Consider the following 25725-nt stretch of genomic DNA (forward strand, 5'->3'; position numbering starts at 1 on the left):
TTGATTGGTGTCACTGATGGGCATTGATTGGTGTCACTTATATGCACTGTTTGGTGTCACTGATGGGCACTGTTTTTGCTTTACTGTAATCAGGGCACTGATGATCAGTGCCCTGATTACTTGTCCTGGACTTCCCCTTGAGGAGGAGCCACTGATCCGCACTCCTCACCACACACTCTGACAGTGTGAGTCGAGGAGCGCCAATAAATGGCACTTACGCATTTACATGTGACCAGCTGTGATTGGACACAGCCAATCACATGAGTAAAGAGCTACGTCATTGGCTCTTTACCAAAATCGGGCTGCGTTTGACGCATTGTGTACCCCCACAGGCGCGCAAGAGCAGCCGTCCTGGGATGCCTTCATATGACATCCTCCCAGAACGAGAGCCACACCACTCCGCTCTGCCGTCATTTGAAGGTGAGTGGGTGGCAGGTGGTTAAAGTATATCTAAAAGCTGAGTAAAAAAAAAATTGGACAGAGTGGTTAAAAATTAGAATCTTGTAATCCAAAGTAGAGCCTACTAGGAGGGTATTTGTTGATATGGATCATAGAGGTGCTCAAAAGACCTTTCTAAGATTGTGCTTGTGTTATGCTAGGAAGACTGAAGTATTACATTGGATTTTTACAGTACCTTTGGATATTAATGCCTGGAAATGGCTAGTGAATATTGTTCTTCCTCTTTATAGAATAACATACGAGGCCAGAGGCTGCCCTGCTAAATTTAACAATATTTTGGGTGATATTATGTCTCAATTCTTGCCATGTCATCTACAACTTAATCATAGTGCCCATACCACCCTTACCAATAATTTCTCAAGGGGTTCTGTTAGAACATACATTTTCTATATAGAAGTAAGACAGCTGTTTTACACTGTATCAGTAACAATTGTGTGCCAAGAACATTTCCTTAACCACACACTATTTTTGGTTCTATTTTATATTTATGTTACCATTCTCAATTTTTCAATCTAAATGTGTAAATTATTCCTTTATATGTTGCTGTTACATATATATTTATGTGGAAATACTCTTTAATAAAATATGGATAATTGTACTGAACCTGAATTGAGGTGAACCTGGATTTACAAATAAAAAAAAACTTCTATAAAAAAAAAGTTAGAACCTTTGTTTTTTTTTGCTGTATTTAGCCCTTCTGAGGAGATAACTTTCTATATCTGTCCTGAAGATTTTTGTTTCAGTGGCAGCTGTCAAAAACAGAGAATATCTTCTCTCTTTGGAGAGGTTGCCTCTGACTTCCTGTTGTGTCTCCGGGAAGTTAAGGAGGATCTCACCAATGAGGCACATAGAGCAAAAAAAAAGAACAAAAACACCAGTAAGGTTTTTAATCAAACTACAAAAACTAAAAATTACTGTACAGGCAGTTCCTGAGTCACATACATCCAACTGATACAAATGGAGGGAGACAACAGGAAGTGAGAGGAAATCTACCCCTAGGAAAGGAAATGCATTCTTGTAAAAGTTATCATGGGAAAAGGGTGTCTCCAGTGAAGCTTCACCACCAATCCTTGTTTCTACAGTGTGGTATACAGTATATGAACTTGCTGTTGAATTTAACAGCCAATAAAGGCTTTTATGGAGCTCTGAGGACTTTAATGGGGCTCTGAAGGTACGTTCCTCTAACCAATGTTAAGGATTGATGTGTTTGCTATCTCTTTACTCAAACCAACCCCATCTTTTATAATTTACCAAACAAAATGGGTATAATATTGTTTTTAATTGCATTAAAATTTGTTTTCGGCCCCGTTCACACTGGGGCGATCCGACTTCCCGGGGCGACCTCACAGGTCGCGGCACGCTGCTCGCACCACGACCTCGGAGCGGCCGTCATGGACTTCATAACATTGAAGTCAATGCAGGTCGCTCCGGGTCGCCCCAAAGAAGCTCCGGACCCTTTTTCTAAGTCGGAGCGACTTGTGTCGCTCCTATTAGAACGGGTCCATAGCTTCTCTATGCCAGGCGACCTACGGCGACCTGTCAGGCGACCAGGTCGCCTGACAGGTCGCCCCAGTGTGAACGGGGGACGGGGGCTTAGTGTAATTTTTCCCTGAAAATATGCATTTGCTAAATTGTTGCACAAATATAATCCCGCTAATTTTATTCCATTCTCCAAGGTCACGGCTTTCAGACTATATATGATTGTTTGGGGGGTTTAAAGTAATTTCTATAAATAATACTGATTATACCATATGTGCAAAAAAAATGTAAAAAATGCACAAAAAAAAAACGTTAAGGTCAAATGTTCCATAATTTCATGTATTAGCCCCGGTTCACATCAGTGCGATGACAGACATTGCATATGATTCGGTGCGCACTGCTCTGAAAATCACATGCGATGTCTATGCGATGCAAATTCAGCCATACAGATTGTATGGCTGAATTCGCATTGGATTCGAACACAACACGCACAGGACCTTTTTTTTGGGTCTGCAGCAGAATTGGATCGCATGGTGGTTCACACCTATGCGATCCGATTCATGTCTGAACTGACAGTTCACACTGCGACATGCAAACTGATCTGGGGGTGTCGTTAACTCTGTATTGACACCCCCAGCGATTTGCATATGATAGTGTGAACTGCCTGCGATTTAAATGCGATGCGGGATTTGCAGGGTTCCCGCATCGCATATATGTGAACCGACACTTAAGGTTCAGCTTTCTGCAACATAGGAGAACGCATTCCTTTATCATACATACAGTATGTCTTTTTGGCTTTACTAAAATGTTCTTTTTTTTTATAACTCAACATTTTATTGTTTTTCAAATACATTACATACTTATCTACAATACATCGACAACATTTACATCACCACTTCGCCCAGCCTCCCCCCATCCCAGCAAGAAATAAACAAAACACACATAAAAAAAAGAAAAGAAAAGAAGAGAAAAAAAAAAAAAACAACCCTTCCTTTAAAGGATGCACACCATGTGATTCCCTTAGTGCACTCTGGCCTTCTGCCCAAGAAGAAAAAAAAAAAAAAAAAAGAAGGGATCAAAATACCTTCTTCAATTTCCATTAGTGCACTTTGACCTTCGGCCCGACAGGCAGAAGGAGGTTTGTACTCTCCCAACAGTGAATAGGAACATAATGTAACACAAAAACAAAAACAACAAAAACATAAGAGGAGGGGAGGTGGAACCCTTCCCTACTCCCCCCCATGTCATATACCGTGAACATTTCACTCAGTTCGTGGGACCCCACATCAAAACACATTAATTAACCCCCCATGTCACCAGACCGCACAAATCCAAACTCATCCGTGAGCTACTACCAAAAAAAAAAAAAAAAAAAAACCACAAGCGCCGACAAAGAAATCGTTCCTCCTCGGCACAAGGAAGAAAGTCCTCCCCCTTCCTCTCCCCCCGTCCTTGACGGGGGGAGAGAGGAAGAGAGGAGAGGAAAAAAAAAAGGGGGTGGGGGGAGAAAAATCCCTATCCCAGACAAGACATACACAACATATATTCCGGATAACCCGCCTAATTGTCAAACCTCCCAGAACTACCTCCTCCACTGTCACACCAGGTATAGAGAGAGCAAGACAGAAGATCGCGGGAGAAAGGAGGAAAGAAGAAAAAAAAAAAAAAATTAAGAAAGTTAAAATTAAAATAAAAATGACCTCTCACCCGCCCTCTCCAGCCCACCTCCCCCTCCCCCCGCACCCGCCCCCCTAACCTACTGCCTGTAAGTATTCCTCTGAGCATGTGAACAGCGTCCAGGGTTGCCATCGTACCCTATGTCGCTCTTCCATACTTAACTGTGCTGCAGTTAATGATTCCATCCTCTGAATCTCCCTTATTTTGGAGAGCCACAAGCGTACTGTTGGGCTCTGTGTCTGTCCCCACATAGCTGGTATACAAGCCTTCGCTGCGTTCAATAAATGTATCAAAATAGAATTTCTATATCTTTTAATAGAGTTACTCGTACAATGTAGTAGGCACAATGCCGGATCTTCTCTTACCTTAATTATTGTTAATTTCTCAATTATTCGGGCCACCTCGTTCCAAAACTCCCCAATTGCTGAGCATGACCAAAATATGTGTAACAAAGTCCCCCCCACTTCTCCGCATCGCCAACATTTGTCCGAGTGTTTTCGATCCATTTTGTGCAGGATCCTCGGCACCCTATACCATCTGGTTAATACTTTATAACTAATCTCCTGATATCTGCTGGCAATTGATGCTTTATGAGCGAGTCTCAGGATTTTGTTTACTTGTTGTTGATTGAGAGAGACAGCAAGATCTTTCTCCCATTTCTGCACAAAACTCGGGCGGTGTAAGTCCTGTGTACCCCCTAAAAGCGAGTACATGTAAGATAGTACGTGCGGAATTCGCTCCCCACCCTCACATAAAGACTCAAATGGTGTTAATGACCTTGGGATATACCCCCTATTTTGTAACTGTTTACAATAGTGTCTGATTTGGAATGCACTAAAAATGTCCAACTTCCCTTCGGGCCATGTCATTATCTCTTCAGTAGTTGGTGGATCACTTTGAGTCCATACGTCCCTCAGACGTGCTCTACCTGCCTTGGCTAGCTCTATGATTTTCCCATTGGTATTCCCAGGGATAAAAGAGGAATTTCCTACCAATGGCGTCAAGGGTGAGATCGAAGGTGCTACTGCTTGATAGTTTTGTAGTTTTGTTGCTATATGTAGCGTTGCCCCTATTGTCGGGTGGGAAAGTATTTTATCTGTTTTCAGAATGGGAGTCCATGGGGCCAATGGTGTAGGAGAATTCATAATCTCTCTTTCCATGTGTGCCCACTGTTTGTGTGATTGGTTACAGTGCCAATCATACACCCTCATAAGATGGGCTGCCCTATAGTACCGTAACAGGTCAGGCAATCCCACCCCTCCCTTTGCCTTCGGGAGGGTTAAGATCTGCATCCCTATACGGGGAGATTTTTTAGCCCAGATAAAATTTCGAAATAATCTTTTAACCTGAACAAAGAAAGCCATTGGTATTGTAATTGGCACAGCTTGTATAACGTACAAAAGCCGGGGCAACACATTCATTTTTAAAGCACTACATCGGCCGAACCATGACAATACCAATGTCTGCCATTTCTGTACATCAGTCCTCAGTGTCTTCAGAAGTGGGGAGAAATTTACCTCAAACAAATCCGAAGGATTTGAAGTAATATGTATTCCTAAGTATTCTATTGATTGATTATTCCACTGGAAAGGGAAACATTGCCGCAAGTTCTTATATTTTCCTGCAGGTATGGAGACGTTTAATGCCGATGATTTAGATATGTTTATTTTAAAAAAGGATACCTCTCCATATTTACTGATAGCGTCTAGTATTTGTGGGAGTGTTTTTTCGGGCTCTGTCACAAAAAATAGCAGATCGTCTGCATACGCTGCCACCTTGTGTTGTCCCTTTGCCACATTAGGTCCCGCTATTTCCGCATTTTGACGTATATTCCATAAAAGGGGCTCTAGCGCAAGAATAAAAATCAATGGGGACAGAGGGCATCCCTGGCGAGTGCCGTTTTTAATCTGAAAGAAGTCAGAATTCCACCCATTTACCCTAACCGCCGCCGAGGGCCCAGTATACAATGCCATGATGTAAGTCAACATTCTTTCTCCTAGGCCAATATGAGTCAGGGTGGCCCTGATAAAATTCCAGGCCACCCTGTCAAAAGCCTTCTCGGCGTCTACGGCCAACAGCATCATTGGCACTTTCCGTCGTTGCGCATTGTATATTAGGTCCACTGCTCGGGTGGTATTGTCCCTCGCCTCTCTTGTAGGGACAAACCCCACCTGATCATAATGGATTAGGCTCGGTATGTATGGAAGAAGCCGGTTCGCAATCATCCTTGCGAATAACTTGGTATCCAAATTCAGCAAGGAGATTGGACGGTAGCTTCCACATATCGTTGCATCCTTCCCTTCTTTGTGGATAAGGGTGATGTACGCCCGTAGTGAATCTATTGGCATACTTCCTCCCTCCCCAATATAATTCAAATGCGCTAATAGAGGAGCTTTTAGGATCTCAAAAAATTGCTTATAATATAGAAAAGAAAAACCGTCTGGGCCGGGGGCTTTGTGTGGTTTTGTTTGGGAAAAGGCCAACTTAAGCTCTTTCTCTGAAATCCTCTCCTCCATCACGCTCGCCTGGTCCGGGTCCAATGCCCGCATGTCCGAATTTTTGATATATTTGATCGCCTCATCGAAGCCAGCCCCCCCCCCCCCTCTGGCTGGCTCCGAGGAGGCGATGTCATATAGTCCTTGATAAAATCTGCTGAATTCCTCTGCAATTTCTGCTATTCCAGATATTTTTTGTCCCCCCTTTACGCGTATATGGTTGATTACCGTTCGTTTCTGCGGTCCCCTTAAGGCTCGGGCCAACATCGCCCCCGGTTTGTCTGAATATGTGCCACTAAAGATCTCATAACTTTCTCATATAGCAATTCATTGAGTTTTTCCCTGGCCTTCGTTAGGGGCGACAGTTGTATCTTCGCTACTGTTTTTTTATGCACTAAACTCAAAATCTCTATCTGAGCCAACAACTCAGCAATCTCTCTCTCTTTTTCACGTTTGCGTTTGGTACCCAACCGTATCATCACTCCTCTGATGAAACACTTGTGTGCCTCCCAAATGCTCGATGGCGTCGCTTGCTCACTCGTGTTTTCCTGGAAATACCTTTCTAATTCTGTCTGAATCTCCGTTTTTGTGTCCACTGATTGTACTAAGAGTTCATTCAATCTCCATGTCGGTGGCCTTTTTTGGGCCTGCTTCAAAATTTATTGTGATATGAATAGGCGAGTGATCCGACATGGAGAAAGATCCAATCTGAGACGACACTACTCTGGCTAGCTCTGTCTGTGAAATCAAAATCCGATCAATCCTAGAATATCTATTATGTATTGGGGAGAAATACGTATAGTCTTTCTCCTCTGGATGCATAATTCTCCAGGGGTCAATTAAATTAAGCAGGGACAACTCCCTGCTGAGTTTTTTCAACCGAGCGTATGGTAAATGTGACGTTCCCATTGACGTATCCAACATAGGCTCGGCTGCGTCATTGAAATCCCCACCCATAATTAGCGAACCCTCTTGGAATTCAAGGATTATTGGTGTCAGAAGTAGTAAAAATGCCAGCTGGCTACTGTTAGGGAAGTATGTATTTACCAGAGTGATCATTTTATTCCCAATCTTGCCTTTTAACATTAAATATCTTCCCTGTGGATCTGAGCGCGTGTCGATATGGGTCCAAGCAACCTCTTTTGCTATAATAATGCTAACTCCCTTTGACTTTGCTATTGGGGATGGGGCATGATATGCCCACGGGAAGTTCTTATCATGTAACCTCGGAATTTTTTCATATTTAAAGTATGTTTCTTGAATAAATGCAATCTGTGTTCGACTGCGTCTCATATCCAGCAGCAATCGTGATCTTTTTTCGGGGGTCGAAAGCCCCCTGACATTTAGGGACGTAATTTTAGTACCTTGCATTCCTCCACCTACTTACCTGGTCCTTCCCTGTCTTATTTATGTTCCTGTCTTACTAAACCGGCAGGAATCTCACGACTCCCCTCCCACTAAAACTCCACTATATAGTACAGAGGAGACTAGGGCGGAAGAGGGGAGAAGGAGAGAGAGAGGGAAGGGACAAGAGAAGAGAAAACCGGGAGAAAGCAAAAAAAAAAAAAAAGGGGGGTGACCCCCCCTATCCCCTTCCCCGCTCCCCTCCGCCTTCCGCTCCCCCCACTACCGGTGTGTCAGTGTGTTTGACTAACTTTGGTCTACTCTTGACCTTGCGTACCAAGACGCGTCCTATTTGGGCGGGCAATCAAGATGCGCGCCGTGAGGAGGACTTCTTTCTACCTTTACAAACAACACAACATCCACACAAAAAAAAAAAGCAAAGAAGAAAAAAAAAAAAAAAGATGAAAAAAACAAAAAAAAAAAAAAACAAGGGACAAAAATCATAACAACAGACCTCCGAGGGTCCGTGCGTCCCTGGGCGTCCGCCCTTCTCACACAACTGTATCGGGTGGGTTTGGATTTGGGGGGTTCTGGATGGGTATCATGCTGCGCTTAATAATAAATTATATCTCAACTCACCACATTGTCATATATCGCAACACCCATTAATTTATAAATTCCAAACCCATCTTATGACACCCCCCCTCCAACCCTTATCCCCAACCCCTTGTATGTATGACCCAGCAAAACCCCCTCCCCGTAATTACGGCCATTACAATTAACAGATAGCTGACACCTGTCTACCCATCAACTTGAGTTAACATGACCCGCTGTTATTCAATACATCCCAGCTTCGGCCCATCTGCATATCCACCCTCTCCCTCATGCTACTTAATTCCTCGAGAGCTATTCTACGCTGTTAGTACCTCTAGCCAATCTGCTACCTCAATTGGCTGTATTTTTAAGAAAGAAAAGAGTCCTTGCAACTGATCAGGCCATCTCAAAATAAACATAGAGTCCCCCTTCTTTATCCTTATGTGGAATGGGTGTCCCCAATGGTAAATTGCCCCTGCTTTCCGAATTTCTTCAAGCAAAGGCTTGACCGCTGCACGCATTCTTAGTGTCTTCTTAGAAAGGTCTGGCAGGATCCTGATCTTTGACCCTTCGTAATCAAAGGGGCCCCTATCCCACGCTTTCAACATAATTTGTTCTTTTTGAGCAAAAAAATGAATCCTTGCTAATACGTCCCGGGGGAAATCCGCCCCCACACTACGGGGAGCTCTCACTCTATGGACTCTGTCTATTTCAATGGCCTCTGTAAGGGGTCGTTCCAGTAGGCCATTGAATATTTCACCGAGCTTGCCCCTTAATTCCGTACTTGGGATGTCTTCAGAGAGACCCCTGAGACGTATATTGTTCCGCCGTTGTCTGTTCTCCCCGTCATCCTGTTGTAATTGTAGCATGATAAATTTATTAGCCATTGATTTCTGAACAGCCTCAATATGTTCCACTCTCTTCTCTAGCTGACTTTGTCCATTCTCCACCACCACAATCCTGCCATCCAATTTATTAATCTGTCCCTTTAAAGAGGTTATTTCAGTAGTTAAAGAACTTACTATATTTGCAGCTATTTCCATCAAGTCCTTCTTAGTAGGCATCATGGCTAGGATCTCCTTCCAGCTCTCTGGTTGCGTTTGCAGGGCTTGAGGTGATGGAGACTGTGCTGTTGGCCACTCATCACATACTGTGGATATCTCATCCCTTTTTCCGCCTATAGGTTGTTCTTGGATTTCCTTGCTGTTACCTGTGCATTTAGCGTCCTTTTTTGCCGCCACCTCGGTGTTTGCAGCCGGTCGCTTTGGCGCCATACTAGCGCGTTCTTCCACCCCTCCACTCCGAGACCCCCGGAGGAAATATGTGGAGATATCCACGCTCCGGACCAACAGGCCTTGGCTCCTCGCACCGGGCACTTCTCCAGCTTGCATGAGCTGGTCACGAGCACTGTTCAGGTATCCTCCTCTACTTACGCCTCTGAGGGAAATCCACCACCATTCATTCCTCTACAGCTAGAGGCTCCTTCGGCATGCTGGAGGTTAGGAGACTCTCAATCCTCTGTGAGGCTCCCCCCACCTCCGCTCGCCGCTCTAGTCACGGAGTCAAGATCCGATCTGGCGCGGGGGTACCCTCGTGGCTTCAATAGTGTATCTCCGCCGCCACTCGTACCCCCGCTTACGGAGCTGCACGCCGTCCGGCTTCGGATGTCCCCGCGCTAAGAGGCGGTGTGTGAGCTCCGAGGTGAGCCGCTGGTCTCGCGAGGTTTCCGGGGAGGGATATGCCGGACAACCGCTGATTACGGGCGGACGCCGTTGCAGAGAGCACGGAGCTCCTCAGCGAGCCTCCTCACGTCACCATCTTCCTGCCACGCCCCCTAAAATGTTCTTAGGTGATAACAATAAATGGCAAATCTTTGCTTTCAGGCATTTTATGTGCTATCCAAAAGCAACAGACTGGATTATTTTATGACATTGTGGTCTTTCTGCTATCTTTAAACTTGATGTAAGCCCAAATACTAAAAAGTCATATAAGCTTTAACACATTAATGTAATTTTAAAAATAATGTTAAATATTTTTAAAAATAATTTAGAAAATAGTTTTCAATATTTCAAAATATGCAGCTTTTATTAAAATAATTCCATGCAGCCATTGCTTAAGAGCCTTTATGTAGAGATGAAGTGGCTGCAAAGAGACAGAATTAGATCAGCAGCAATGAGATGCACAGTGCTTTAGCAAATAAAAGTCATTCAGTTAAGGTTTACATCTATATAAGGGATAAGTGCCCGTTCTGAAAAGTATGAATGTTTTGTTTTTTTTAACCTTTCAAAAACAGCCCACTTTCATCTGCAAATGTAAAAATACAGCTTGGAGGGATTAACGAAGTTTGGAATTTTCTCACTTTGCCAGAATTTTGATGACTTCAGGAATAATTAGGCATAGCTGCACCATTTGGCAAAATTTATTGGTGTTATTGAGGAATGGAAGATTTTAGGGATTTTAAGTGTGTAATACTTTAAAAAAAACAACACGACCCCAGTTTATTGACCATAAAATTATAAATTAAAAATCATGTGGCTTTTATTGACCAGCTTGTTATACATTGGGTCTGAAATGGCTTTGTTTTAAAAAAAAAATAAAAAAAAGTCAGACAGAGAAGTGGAATGTATTAAGCAAATTTGCCTAGGTAATTGTGAAATTAGAAGCTAATTTTAACAACATTTCAGTAAGTCAAAATAGCTGCGTTGGCAGTAAAATCAAGTTCAGAAAAATCATTCACTTATCATATTAGGGTACTGTGTTACAATATACTGTAGATATCCTATGTATATAATGTTGATGTTTATAATTGATGACTTTTATGAAATCTTTATTATAAAAAATAATCATTTTATTGGCTATACCAATTATTCTGGTGTTGCAGGCATGATATTTTTTTAAAAAAAAGGAAACACAGCTGTAGCCGTTTGATTTCAGACGGCTATACAGGGCAGAAGGAATGGGATGAGTCATGAATCTCATCCAGTTGTATCAGAAAGAAACTTCAAACCCATACTCAACTCATTCTCTCAATCTGTTGGAAATGCATCTCTAAAGATGCTACGTGGTACAGGCCCCTCAATATATCCTCATCAAAAAAAATGTCACTCCCATTCCTCTAGACACAGGTTGGCGTACGATGGGGCACACCACGTTCCCATCGCCACCCCCTGCACATTGAGAAAGTGGAAGTCCCTAAACACACTTCTCATCTTGGAACTATATGTTAATTAGTGCCTATGCTTTGGAGATTGAGACAGTGGGATGGACTGAGTAGTTTAGCAAAAGAAAACTGGAAAGGACTGACATCACGTAGTACACAAAACGTCTGTGTGTTGTCAGTCTACAGTAGAAAATTAAGAGTTGGGGGGAGATTAACGGGTATTTTTCTGTAATTCCAGGTAAGGAAAAAAATATAGTGTTTTTTTTTTTTTTCATTTCCCTTGACATACACTTTAAGGAGTTTAACATTTTACTTAGAATAAAGCTCTAAGAATTATTTACCTGCAGTCTTGGGTGTGCATAGAATTCATTCAAGAAATCCATTAACAGATCAATTTTCAGGGAGCTAACACATAGGACGACATGTTTTTCTGTTTGTGCTCGGTAACGGCTGTAATTCCCACCTGATTTTTGCCTTTCCATCCACAGATATGCCAGCTGTTCAAACTAAGAGATTTAAAGAGTGAAGAAAATATATTGTACATTTACTGCCACAAAAATCTAGGTCACTGATAGATATTTTGTGATATGATGGAAAAATGTACTATATGTCTATAGAAACAAGTAAAATCTACATATGTATTATCATACTTAGAATGGTAGACAGAAAATTTATAATACTGTCATAAAAGATGAAATTGAAAAGCAAAAACATAATATACCCCACTTTATATTATTTATATCATTACATTTTTATTTTATTCCTAAAACTAAAATGCCATCAAGGTAAAATAAAATAAAGCCTGGAAGTGATGCAATTTTTTTCAATATTAAAACTATAATTTACAAGTGTGGCTCTTGACTTTGGGGCTTAGAAGCAGTGGCGGCTGGTGCTCAAAATTTTTGGGGGGGCGCAAAAACAAAAATGTAATAGGTATTGCTTCGCGGCAAAAAACGAGGTAAAAAAATTGCATGACTTTGAGGTCATGGTACAGGCATGGCACATGTGATGGTATAGGCATGGCACAGATGGTAAAGGCATGGCACAGGTGATGGAATAGGCATGGCACAGATGGTATAGGCATGGAACAGGTGGTAGAATAGGCATGGCACAGGTGATGGTATAGGCATGGCACAGGTGATGGTATAGGCATGGCACAGGTGATGGTATAGGCATGGCGCAGGTGATGGAATAGGCATTGCACAGGTGATGGTACAGGCATGGCACAGGTGATGGAATAGGCATGGCACAGATGGTATAGGCATGGCACAGGTGATGGAATAGGCATGGCACAGATGGTACAGGCATGGCACAGGTGATGGTACAGGCATGGCACAGGTGATGAAATAGGCATTGCACAGGTGATGGTACAGGCATTGCACAGGTGATGGTACAGGCATGGCACAGGTGATGGAATAGGCATGGCACAGATGGTATAGGCATGGCACAGGTGATGGAATAGGCATGGCACAGATGGTACAGGCATGGCACAGGTGATGGTACAGGCATGGCACAGGTGATGGTACAGGCAGGGCACAGATGGTACAGGCATGGCACAGGTGATGGAATAGGCATGGCACAGATGGTATAGGCATGGCACAGGTGATGGAATAGGCATGGCACAGATGGTACAGGCATGGCACAGGTGGTGGAATAGGCATGGCACAGATGGTACAGGCATGGCGCAGGTGGTGGAATAGGCATGGCACAGGCATGGCGCAGGTGGTGGAATAGGCATGGCACAGATGGTATAGGCATGGCACAGGTGATGGAATAGGCATGGCACAGATGGTACAGGCATGGCACAGGTGGTGGAATAGGCATGGCACAGATGGTACAGGCATGGCGCAGGTGATGGAATAGGCATGGAACAGATGGTACAGGCATGGCACAGGTGATGGAATAGGCATGGCACAGGTGATGGTAAGGTCATGGCACAGGTGGTGGAATAGGCATGGCACAGATGGTACAGGCATGGCGCAGGTGATGGAATAGGCATGGAACAGATGGTACAGGCATGGCACAGGTGATGGAATAGGCATGGCACAGGTGATGGTAAGGTCATGGCACAGGTGGTGGAATTGGCATGGCACAGATGGTACAGGCATGGCGCAGTTGATGGAATAGGCATGGCACAGGTGATGGAATAGGCATGGCACAGGTGATGGTAAGGTCATGGCACAGGTGGTGGAATAGGCATGGCACAGGTGATGGAATAGGCATGGCACAGGTGATGGTAAGGTCATGGCACAGGTGGTGGAATAGGCAAGGCACAGATGGTACAGGCATGGCGCAGGTGATGGAATAGGCATGGCACAGGTGATGGTAAGGTCATGGCACAGGTGGTGGAATAGGCATGGCGCAGGTGGTGGAATAGGCATGGCACAGATGGTACAGGTATGGCACAGGTGATGGTAAGGTCATGGCACAGGTGGTGGAATAGGCATGGCACAGATGGTACAGGCATGGGGCAGGTGATGGAATAGGCATGGCACAGGTGATGGTAAGGCCATGGCACAGGTGGTGGAATAGGCATGGCGCAGGTGGTGGAATAGTCATGGCACAGATGGTACAGGCATGGCACAGGTGATGGTAAGGTCATGGCACAGGTGGTGGAATAGGCATGGCACAGATGGTACAGGCATGGCGCAGGTGGTGGAATAGGCATGGCACAGGTGATGGAATAGGCATGGCACAGATGGTACAGGCATGGCGCAGGTGGTGGAATAGGCATGGCACAGGTGATGGAATAGGCATGGCACAGATGGTACAGGCATGGCGCAGGTGGTGGAATAGGCATGGCACAGGCATGGCGCAGGTGGTGGAATAGGCATGGCACAGATGGTACAGGCATGGCACAGGTGGTGGAATAGGCATGCCGCAGATGGTACAGGCATGGCGCAGGTGATGGAATAGGCATGGCACAGATGTTACAGGCATGGCACAGGTGATGGAATAGGCATGGCACAGGTGATGGTAAGGTCATGGCACAGGTGGTGGAATAGGCATGGCACAGATGGTACAGGCATGGCGCAGGTGATTGAATAGGCATGGCACAGGTGATGGAATAGGCATGGCACAGGTGATGGAATAGGCATGCCGCAGATGGTACAGGCATGGCGCAGGTGATGGAATAGGCATGGCACAGATGGTACAGGCATGGCACAGGTGATGGTAAGGTCATGGCACAGGTGATGGTAAGGTCATGGCACAGGTGGTGGAATAGGCATGGCACAGATGGTACAGGCATGGCGCAGGTGGTGGAATAGGCATGGCACAGGCATGGCACAGGTGATGTAATAGGCATGGCACAGATGGTACAGGCATGGCGCAGGTGGTGGAATAGGCATGGCACAGGCATGGCGCAGGTGGTGGAATAGGCATGGCACAGATGGTACAGGCATGGCACAGGTGGTGGAATAGGCATGGCACAGGCTTGGCACAGGTGATGGAATAGGCATGGCACAGATGGTACAGGCATGGCGCAGGTGGTGGAATAGGCATGGCACAGGCATGGCGCAGGTGGTGGAATAGGCATGGCACAGATGGTACAGGCATGGCACAGGTGGTGGAATAGGCATGGCGCAGATGGTACAGGCATGGCGCAGGTGATGGAATAGGCATGGCACAGATGGTACAGGCATGGCACAGGTGATGGAATAGGCATGGCACAGGTGATGGTAAGGTCATGGCACAGGTGGTGGAATAGGCATGGCACAGGCATGGCGCAGGTGGTGGAATAGGCATGGCACAGGCATGGCGCTGGTGGTGGAATGGGCATGGCACAGGCAAGGCGCAGGTGGTGGAATAGGCATGGCACAGATGGTACAGGCATGGCACAGGTGGTGGAATAGGCATGGCACAGATGGTACAGGCATGGCACAGGTGATGGTAAGGTCATGGCACAGGTGATGGTAAGGTCATGGCACAGGTGGTGGTAAGGTCATGGCACAGGTGGTGGAATAGGCATGGCACAGATGGTACAGGCATGGCGCAGGTGGTGGAATAGGCATGGCACAGGCATGGCGCAGGTGGTGGAATAGGCATGGCACAGGCATGGCGCAGGTGGTGGAATAGGCATGGCACAGATGGTACAGGCATGGCACAGGTGATGGTAAGGTCATGGCACAGGTGATGGTAAGGTCATGGCACAGGTGGTGGAATAGGCATGGCACAGATGGTACAGGCATGGCGCAGGTGGTGGAATAGGCATGGCACAGGTGGTGGAATAGGCATGGCACAGGCATGGCGCTGGTGGTGGAATGGGCATGGCACAGGCATGGCACAGGTGGTGGAATAGGCATGGCACAGATGGTACAGGCATGGCACAGGTGGTGGAATAGGCATGGCACAGATGGTACAGGCATGGCACAGGTGATGGTAAGGTCATAGCACAGGTGATGGTAAGGTCATGGCACAGGTGGTGGTAAGGTCATAGCACAGGTGGTGGAATAGGCATGGCACAGATGGTACAGGCATGGCGCAGGTGGTGGAATAGGCATGGCACAGGCATGGCGCAGGTGGTGGAATAGGCATGGCACAGGCATGGCGCAGGTGGTGGAATAGGCATGGCACAGATGGTACAGGCATGGCACAGGTGATGGTAAGGTCATGGCACAGGTGGTGGAATAGGCATGGCACAGATGGTACAGGCATGGCGCAGGTGGTGGAATAGGCATGGCACAGGCATGGCGCAGGTGGTGGAATAGGCATGGCACAGGCATGGCGCTGGTGGTTGAATGGGCATGGTACAGGCATGGCGCAGGTGGTGGAATAGGCATGGCACAGATGGTACAGGCATGGCACAGGTGGTGAAATAGGCATGGCACAGATGGTACAGGCATGGCACAGGTGATGGTAAGGTCATGGCACAGGTGATGGTAAGGTCATGGCACAGGTGGTGGTAAGGTCATGGCACAGGTGGTGGAATAGGTATGGCACAGATGGTACAGGCATGGCGCAGGTGGTGGAATAGGCATGGCACAGGCATGGCGCAGGTGGTGGAATAGGCATGGCACAGGCATGGCGCAGGTGGTGGAATAGGCATGGCACAGATGGTACAGGCATGGCACAGGTGATGGTAAGGTCATGGCACAGGTGATGGTAAGGTCATGGCACAGGTGGTGGAATAGGCATGGCACAGATGGTACAGGCATGGCGCAGGTGGTGGAATAGGCATGGCACAGGCATGGCGCAGGTGGTGGAATAGGCATGGCACAGGCATGGCGCTGGTGGTGGAATGGGCATGGCACAGGCATGGCGCAGGTGGTGGAATAGGCATGGCACAGATGGTACAGGCATGGCACAGGTGGTGGAATAGGCATGGCACAGATGGTACAGGCATGGCACAGGTGATGGTAAGGTCATGGCACAGGTGATGGTAAGGTCATGGCACAGGTGGTGGTAAGGTCATGGCACAGGTGGTGGAATAGGCATGGCACAGATGGTACAGGCATGGCGCAGGTGGTGGAATAGGCATGGCACAGGCATGGCGCAGGTGGTGGAATAGGCATGGCACAGGCATGGCGCAGGTGGTGGAATAGGCATGGCACAGATGGTACAGGCATGGCACAGGTGATGGTAAGGTCATGGCACAGGTGATGGTAAGGTCATGGCACAGGTGGTGGAATAGGCATGGCACAGATGGTACAGGCATGGCGCAGGTGGTGGAATAGGCATGGCACAGGCAATGGGCAGGTGGTGGAATAGGCATGGCACAGGCATGGCGCTGGTGGTGGAATGGGCATGGCACAGGCATGGCGCAGGTGGTGGAATAGGCATGGCACAGATGGTACAGGCATGGCACAGGGGTTGAAATAGGCATGGCACAGATGGTACAGGCATGGCACAGGTGATGGTAAGGTCATGGCACAGGTGGTGGAATAGGCATGGCACAGATGGTACAGGCATGGCGCAGGTGGTGGAATAGGCATGGCACAGGCATGGCACAGGTGGTGGAATAGGCATGGCACAGGCATGGCGCAGGTGGTGGAATAGGCATGGCACAGGCATGGCGCAGGTGGTGGAATAGGCATGGCACAGATGGTACAGGCATGGCACAGGTGATGGTAAGGTCATGGCACAGGTGATGGTAAGGTCATGGCACAGGTGGTGGAATAGGCATGGCACAGATGGTACAGGCATGGCGCAGGTGGTGGAATAGGCATGGCACAGGCATGGCGCAGGTGGTGGAATAGGCATGGCACAGGCATGGCGCTGGTGGTGGAATGGGCATGGCACAGATGGTACAGGCATGGCACAGGTGGTGGAATAGGCATGGCACAGATGGTACAGGCATGGCACAGGTGGTGGAATAGGCATGGCACAGATGGTACAGGCATGGCACAGGTGGTGGAATAGGCATGGCACAGATGGTACAGGCATGGCACAGGTGGTGGTAAGGTCATGGCACAGGTGATGGTAAGGTCATGGCACAGATGGCACAGGCATGGCGCAGGTGGTGGAATAGGCATGGCACAGGCATGGCGCAGGTGGTGGAATAGGCACTTACCTGGCGATGGCTCGGCTCCCGGCGGCGGCTTCTCCCCTCCTCGCGACTCTGATGTCCGTCCTCTTCTGCTCGGCTCCTGGCGGCGGCTTCTCCCCTCCTCGTGACTCCTCTTCTTCGCGGGCTGCGGCGGGAAAGTGACCGGGCGGTGACGGTGAGTGACTGATGCACGCACCGGCACCGCCCCCAACGAGGTCACCATGGATGTCCTGAATCATGATTGGTCCAGGCTGGAGTCTGGACCAATCATGATCCAAGACATCACAAAAGGGGGTGGTGTAGCGCATTTTTCTGCGCTACAGTTACGCCCCAGAAGGCCGCCAATTGGCGCCTCTGCTGGTGGAAAACCCCACCCCCCATCGGCACCAATGCGGCGGACGCCGAAAGAGGGGTGGTGGAGCGCAGAGCTCTGCGCTACAGTTACGCCCCAGAAGGCCGTCTATTTTTTTTTTTTTTTTAAATCTTTTTTTTTTCTTTTTCTTTTTTTGGGGGGGGGGCGGCGCCCCTGCGCCCCCTATGGGCCGGCCGCCACTGCTTAGAAGTGATATATGTATTGTTCATTCTTTATTACCTTAATAAAGCACTTTTTTGTGAAAAAGAAGTGATATATGAATTATTAGAATTATTTACTTTGCTAGTAGCCTCTCGAATTCCATGTGAGCCCCCAGCGTCTCTGCTACATCAATCTGACAGCAATGCTTAAGAAGACCAAATTGCTGTAAGCCTTAAGTGTGGCTAAACCCAAAAACAAGAATGTAAAAAACTTCAGCTTAATAGTTCTTAGATGTGATTGCCGCATTAGTTCTCTTATTTTAAGGTTGATTAAAGCTTTATTATCCTGTTAGTAATATGTTTTCTCTCTCACAGTGAGAACTCCTGGTACTGTATCTAGGGAGAAGCAATGTTGTCACTTTAGGTTGCTCCTCCAATTGAGACCAAAAACTCCTCTCCTCATCTCCTTTACATTAGAAGTAGAGATTGTGTAGTTCACAAATATAGCTGGAAAAGCTAATAGCATTTAAATTCAAGTTTCATATAGGAAATTACAAGGATACTGGATTTCTAACTATGTTAGAAAAAGAAAATGTTCTTAGCCTGCAAAATGGAAACTAATGCAGCACTACATCTATGGAACGGTAATCTACAATATATACCATTTTATTCTTGGTTTAGACACAGTGGGGTTGATTTACTAAAACCGGAGAGTGCAAAATCTGGTGCCACTGTGCATTGTAGCCAATCAGCTTCTAAGTTCAGCTCGTTCAATTAAACTTTGACAAAAAAAACTGGAAGCTGATTGATTTAACTGCAGAGCTGGACCAGATTTTGCACTCTCCAGTTTTAGTAAATTGATTGATTTCTATGCAGAGCTGGACCAGATTTTGCACTCTCCAGTTTTAGTAAATCTACCCTACTAAACTTAGATATAATAAATATAAATATAATTCTAAAAAATATAATTCTAAAAACAAACTCACGAATGACCCTATTGAGATCCCTAAAGAATTTCGCTCACACCTTTCACAACTCTATAAATATACATCTGCATTTTCTATTGACTCTGCTGAACAATTCTTTCACCAAGTTAATCTACCTGTTCTATATCTCCTCTAAAATATAAAAAACACTTGATTCCGAGATTACATTAGAAGAAATCACAACAACTATAAATTCTCTTAAATTTAATATGAGACCTGGCCCTAATGGATATACATCACTATTTTATAAGAAATTCTCAGATGTCATTGCACCCCGTCTTCTATCCTGCTTTAATTTCCTGCACCAAGGTCATACTTTCTCCACAGAAACTTTAAAAGCATCAATTGTTATGCTCCCCAAACCTCATCAACATTTATACTCTTGGTCTAATAATTGTCCCATTTCACATTTAAATAATTGCATCAAAATTTTGGCCAAAATCTTGGCTAATAGGATCAATGTCTTCTTGGGCGAACTTATCCACAAAGACCAAGTAGGCTTTGTGCCAAAAAGACAAGCCTGTGACAACATTCGTAGAGCTCTATAATTGATTAATCTTACAAAAATTAGATCTCTTGACTCTATGCTTCTATTGCTTGCAATACACAAAGCATTTGATTCCTTATCTTGGCCATATTTATTTTTTGTGCTTTGTAAATGGGGATTTGGATATAACTTTATAACTTGGATAAATGCCCTATATACTAATTCCATTGCTTTAATCAAATACGCAGGTTTTTCATCTACACCTTTCACAATCCTTCGAGGCACTAGGCAAGGTTGCCCTTTATCACATATCCTTTTTATTTTAGCCTTAGAACCTCTACCAATAGCGATCTGTAATAATTTATCCACTAAACGACTTATATATCGCCGATATTATTCATCACAAGATTCTTCTTTTTGCTGATGACTTCTTCTTATCACTTCTCCTCACATCACTTTACCAAATCTTTTTTATCTACTTAATACATTTGCTCTTATCTCGAGCCTCCCAGTTAACGAAAATAAATCGAAAGCCCTAAATATCTCTCACCTCTCAATGGCCATCCACTTTGCCTTATTTAGGTATCCATATTTCTCCTTCTTCAGATTCTATTTACTCTGTCATCTACCCACCCCTCTTCAAAGATTTATCTAAATTATTATTTTTCCCTTAAATGCATATTCTTTATCTTGGTTTGGTCATATACATGCTATAAAAATGCCATACCTTCCAAAACGACTTAATTACTATAGAGTGTTACCCATCTCCATCCCAACCCATATTCTCAAAATTGAACAACGAAAGATAATTACAATTTTTTGGGGTGCTACAAAACCTCTCAATCCAACCCAAATACTATACAGGAATAAACATGCTGGTGACCTTGGTATCCCTGACATCTCTAATTATTATCTGGCTGCTCAAGTTACACTTCTTACATTACTTCATGTGGTTTCAGAACTTCCTATATGGACTTACCGTATCTTGCTATTATTCAATGTTCACCAATCCCAATCTATAATTTAATTTGGCTTCCCCCTTCCAATCGTCCCTTTATAGATAATCCTACTCTACACCATTCTCTCTCTTGCTGGGACCATTTTAAATACTCTAGTCATCTGATATCTCCACATCTTCCCTTATCCAACCCTATGCCCCCCCCCCCCCCCCAGCCATAGAGGATTCTGAAAATTTCATTTGGTGGCGTAATAAAAATTGTACATTTATACATGACCTCTTATTGTTAGAAGGGATCAAAACACAATCTTATCTTTCAAAACATTGCCATCTTCCTCTATCAGAATCATCACGCTTAATTCAAATTACTGATTTTAGGAATACCCTTCTCTCTCCTTCCATAACATGCCCGACCCTTTTAACACCTTTTGAAAAAATATGCAATGTAAATCCACATCCCCCTGGCATTTTTTTCTCTTTTTTATGCTTCACAAATTTCTTCCCAATCTATTAGTAAACCTGCCTACACTCTTGCTTGGGAAATTGATCTAGGAGACTCTTTAGATATCACTGAATAGAGTAGAATCTGTACCAATGTGGCCAAATATTCTATTAATGCTCTAGCCCAAGAAAATGCATAAAAAATACTTATTCGCTGGTATATGACTCCAACACAGCTATCACATATTTCTCCTTCAATCTCCCCTCTTTGCTTTTGAGGATGTAATTCTAGAGGAACTTTATTACACATCTGGTGTGAATGCCCTGTTGTCCGGAAACTATGGACACAAATTTATGGACCCATGGGAAGCCTTACTACATAAACCACACCTAAGCTATAGAAAACCAGAGAGAAAATTGATCTCTTTCATTTTTTTGGCCACGCGACAAACTATTGCTAAAGCCTGGAGAACTCTATCCCTGAATGTTAGAGAAGGGAAGCAAAGACTTATGGACACCATGATTTATGAAAAATGAACATCTATCCTACTTGATAACCATTCTAACTTTTTAAAAATCTGGTTTCCATGGCTTTACTTTACCAACAAACCTAATATTGATAATTCTTTGCTTTCTCTCTAAAATTGTATGGCTACATCCACCGTTCACCTGAACCCAACATATCCTAATCCACCTTGTCTTCTACTCTTCTTTTTTCTTCTTTTTCTTCCCCTTCTCCTTTTTTTTTATTTTTCCATTTTTTTGTTTATTTTTTGTTAACTTTTCCAAATATAATTTAAGTGTATATCCATTGTCCTTATTTTATATAACATATCTGTATTACCCTGTTTATGTGTTCTATCTTCTTAATAAAAATAAATAAATATTGTAGAGCAGAATATTTAGATATGAAGTGACTCTTTCAGTTAAGGGGGCCTTAACACTTATATCATTCTCAATGGGAACAGTTCCATGATTTTCTTCTAGTGATTAACCTTTCCCACCACCTCACAGACATTCCTACTGTCCAAACTAACATCCCATCATAGTGATGGGCTAGAGGGAATTTCTGTTAGCAGCTCTTTTTAAAAGGGAGTTACTTTAAAGTAGATGTGGAGACGTTTTTTGCTCCAAATGTAAATTGCTGTAATATGCAGAGAATGCAGAATAGTCTGAAAGAAAGAAACATGCAGACATCTCTGCATGGAGTCTGACAGTAGTGCACAATACTACAAAATAGGTTTCATTAGAAAGACTGTAGCCATTTCGGATACTAATAGTGTTTAATGTTTTATTAATCAGAAGTCTATGCAAATGTCAGTGGACATTTGGATGTAAGGGCCCATGGACTATGTCTTTTTCTCTGAGTTCATGTTCTATTTGCTTTGAGATAAATTCTCCTTGAAATGTCAAAGCTGTAGGATTTAGTAAAACCAATTGCCAATACACAAGATACCAGTCTACACAAACAAGTGTGCAGTGAGCCAGAAGATTTTATTTATTCGTATACAGAAGCTCCAGCTTCAGGGATCCCAGGGAACTTTTAGGAACCTGAGAATGGGGAAGGTGCATGCAAAAATGGCATGGATAATAACGTACTATGACAATTTGTAAGCATAATAAAAGTAGCTTTCAGGTTCATTGCTTGACAGACCTACTGGAAAATAGATTATATCAACATTCCTCTCTAGAAATAGTGGTGACTTGACAACGTAAAGGCATGAAAATCGAGACTTTATAAAACATGGGCAACAAATAGGCAGTCAAGCAAATGGACAATACGCCAACAAATAGGCAGACATTAGAATACAAGGCATCAAAAAACAATCATTACAACATAAAGGCATCAAATGGGTAATCTTTACAGTGCATGTACAAAAAAATAAGAAATAGTTATAGGGGGCATTGACAATAACACTGCAAATGATTTGAGCTTTAAGTCTAGCCCTAATCCCTCCATATATTTACTAGTTCCTGTCCAGCAACAGGCTCTGGTGTACATCTGCTATGCAAACATGTCCTTATTGGACAGAGGAAGTAGCTAGAGAGAAAGTACAATTAATGATTGTCACCCCGGCTACAATAATATTGCTAATGTTACTACTCCAGTCAGTTCTTAAATTCCCCATGGCAATCATTTTTATTAGCTAGATTCTCCATCTCAAATCTGGAGATATTCTGGAGTTACCATTGTCTTGCTACTGTGTTGTTCATTTAAAATAAGTGCTTATGTAAGCTACATAATGATTGCACAACAAGCAAATATTAAGGTATCATACCTGGATTGGAAGAACTACTAGTGCTACACAGATCATTATGACAACCAAAAGTTTTGATGGCCATATCTTTGGGGTCACATCTCCAAAACCCACAGTTGAAAACGTGACAATGCAGAAGTAGAGAGAATCAAATAGTGTCAGGTTATTTCCAGCTCGCTCTAAGTGTTGAATTCCACAGATGCTGAAAAACAAAATTACATTTACACTAATTACAATATCTAAATGAATAAAGAATATATTATATAGCCCAATGTATTAACTCGGTGATGTGTGTAATGTATGAGCATTGAAGGAACAGACATAAATTAAAGCAAATGACCAAAGTAATGATTCGCAAAGTGATTACCTAAAGCAACCCAGCAGAAATCAGTTAAATTGAATCTTTCAGTTTAACTTTTTGGTGTCTGTATTTTATATTGGGAGCATTTTTTTCAAAACTGAATGTCTCTTTAATAATAATCTGAGAATTGTGACATGAAATACAGCTTGTCACTGCACTTTATTCTTTGTCTTATTAAAACGGTAGAAAAGGTTAATTAAAGAAAAAAAACCTGCAAGGCATAAAGTGATATTATGCTCTGCATACTAGCACATTATGAAAGACTTACCTTGAAGGAAGCCCTCCAGTGGCCACCACTTACAGGGCTTCTATTTTCACCAGGTCTTCTTTCTGGGTTTGTGGGCTGCATCCACTTGAGTGGCCAGGCCGCGATGATTTCACTCCTGTGCATGTACTCGGGAGTCACAACCACGGGACAGAGCTCTGAAGGAACAGCCCGGTATGCCATTCTTTCAGAGTGTATGTACCAGGGACGTCACCGGCTGCTGCTCCCTAGAATATCGCCTAAATGGTGCACATTTATAAGATATTCCTTTAACCTACAGATAAGCTTTATTATAAGCTTACCTGTAGGTAAAAATAAAAAAAACAGGCTTTACTGCCACTTTAAGACTCTTATTTTTGTGGTAACAGATAAGTATGTAATAAATGCAATATAGCAGTCAATATACAAAACAAATAACTAGTCATATTTAATTGATCAAAGGAACTAAAGAATGAACATTTTATGCTTATAGAAAAAAAATATGATTGAATGTTTTTAGCAAAAGCAGATAAGGTGCTGAAAAAGAATTGTGTTTCAGAGATAGGTATACAAGTTAGGATCTGTGCTGTTTTTGGTTATGATATTAAAGTGTGACTCCAATCACTTTTGTCCTGGATAGTGTGGAGAAGGGTTAGAATCCTTTTCTCCGTTTGATATTATTTTATTTATTTATTTTTGCAATCTATATCTCTCTCAATGATATTTGCACCTCAAAGATCATTGGCACAGGATGTAGGGGAAATCTCCCAAACTAGGTCAGAAATCAAAACCTGACAATGTTTTTTACCCTTCCTACTTCATCTACAGCTAAAAAATGCTTTGTTGGAGTTTTACTTTTATCTGTGACTCCTATAGTAGCAACCTAGGTTTTTATTACCATTTTTTCAGTGATTTCTCCATTCTTCCTGTCTTGGGACAAAATCGGGACAAAATTTCAGCAAATGCCAAATTGCTGTTTTCACTGAAAATCAAGTTTGACTGTTCAACCATATTTAAACACAAATTGCTCCCAGATGGTTAAGAATAGTTCTATTTGTACTAATTTACCAATCAGTAAGCTATATGTCTGTAAATTTGGCAAATTCTTAATGAAGTAGTAGTACTTATATGCAGGGCTTTTTTTCTCAGAGAATAGGTGCAGGAACTCCCCCTTTCAGAGTTACCCCTTGTCTCCGCCCCTACCTAACTCCGACTACCGTTCCTTGGTTCCGGCCCCTGCCCACCTCTTAGAGAATACAGAACCAAGTAACATTTGTGTTAATAAGTTATTTGTATGGAAATTGTTAATGATAACTATAAAAGCAGTAAAATAGATACCCTGCAGCCAACAACAATAGACCCCACCCCAGCAACAATAGATCTCCCTAGCAACAATGGGTCACCAGCAACAAAATATCCCCAGCAACAATAGACCCCAAGCAGCAACAACAGATCTCTCCACAGACAGCATTAATAGAGCTCTCCCTCAAGAGTAGATCCCTCCCAGCAACAACTGACTCCCCCCCCGCAACATAAGACCATCCCAAGCAACAATTGATCCCCCAACAGCAACAATACATCACCCCCTGCAAAAATAGATCCCTTCTAGAGAGAATAGGTCCCCCAGCAGCAACAATAACCTCCCTGCAAAAATATATCCCCTCTAGCAAAATAGATCCCCCAGCAGCCAGCATCAATAGATATTGTAACACACCCCTGCACCCCTTTGTCATTACATACATTCAGTTCAGGAGGTGCCGGAACTGCGTTCCCCCGCGTTCC

At 43.9% G+C, this 25725-nt stretch overlaps 1 protein-coding gene across 4 annotated transcripts in view; it reads right to left on the reverse strand.

Annotated features, from left to right (window-relative positions):
- Positions 1 to 25725, reverse strand: part of LOC309561721 (potassium channel subfamily T member 2) — a 1381641-nt gene that overhangs the window by 750439 nt on the left and 605477 nt on the right. For all 4 annotated transcript variants that reach the window (XM_082265711.1, XM_082265712.1, XM_082265710.1 and 1 more), the window contains 2 exons: positions 23360 to 23540; positions 11550 to 11714 (listed from right to left, as the gene is read on the reverse strand). In XM_082265711.1, coding sequence (XP_082121837.1) covers positions 11550 to 11714; positions 23360 to 23540 — 346 coding nt within the window. The remainder of the gene's footprint in view (positions 1 to 11549; positions 11715 to 23359; positions 23541 to 25725) is intronic.

Source organism: Pelophylax lessonae (assembly GCF_965119305.1).
Source record: "Pelophylax lessonae genome assembly, chromosome: 8".
In the NCBI taxonomy this organism is placed as follows: Eukaryota; Metazoa; Chordata; class Amphibia; order Anura; family Ranidae; genus Pelophylax; species Pelophylax lessonae.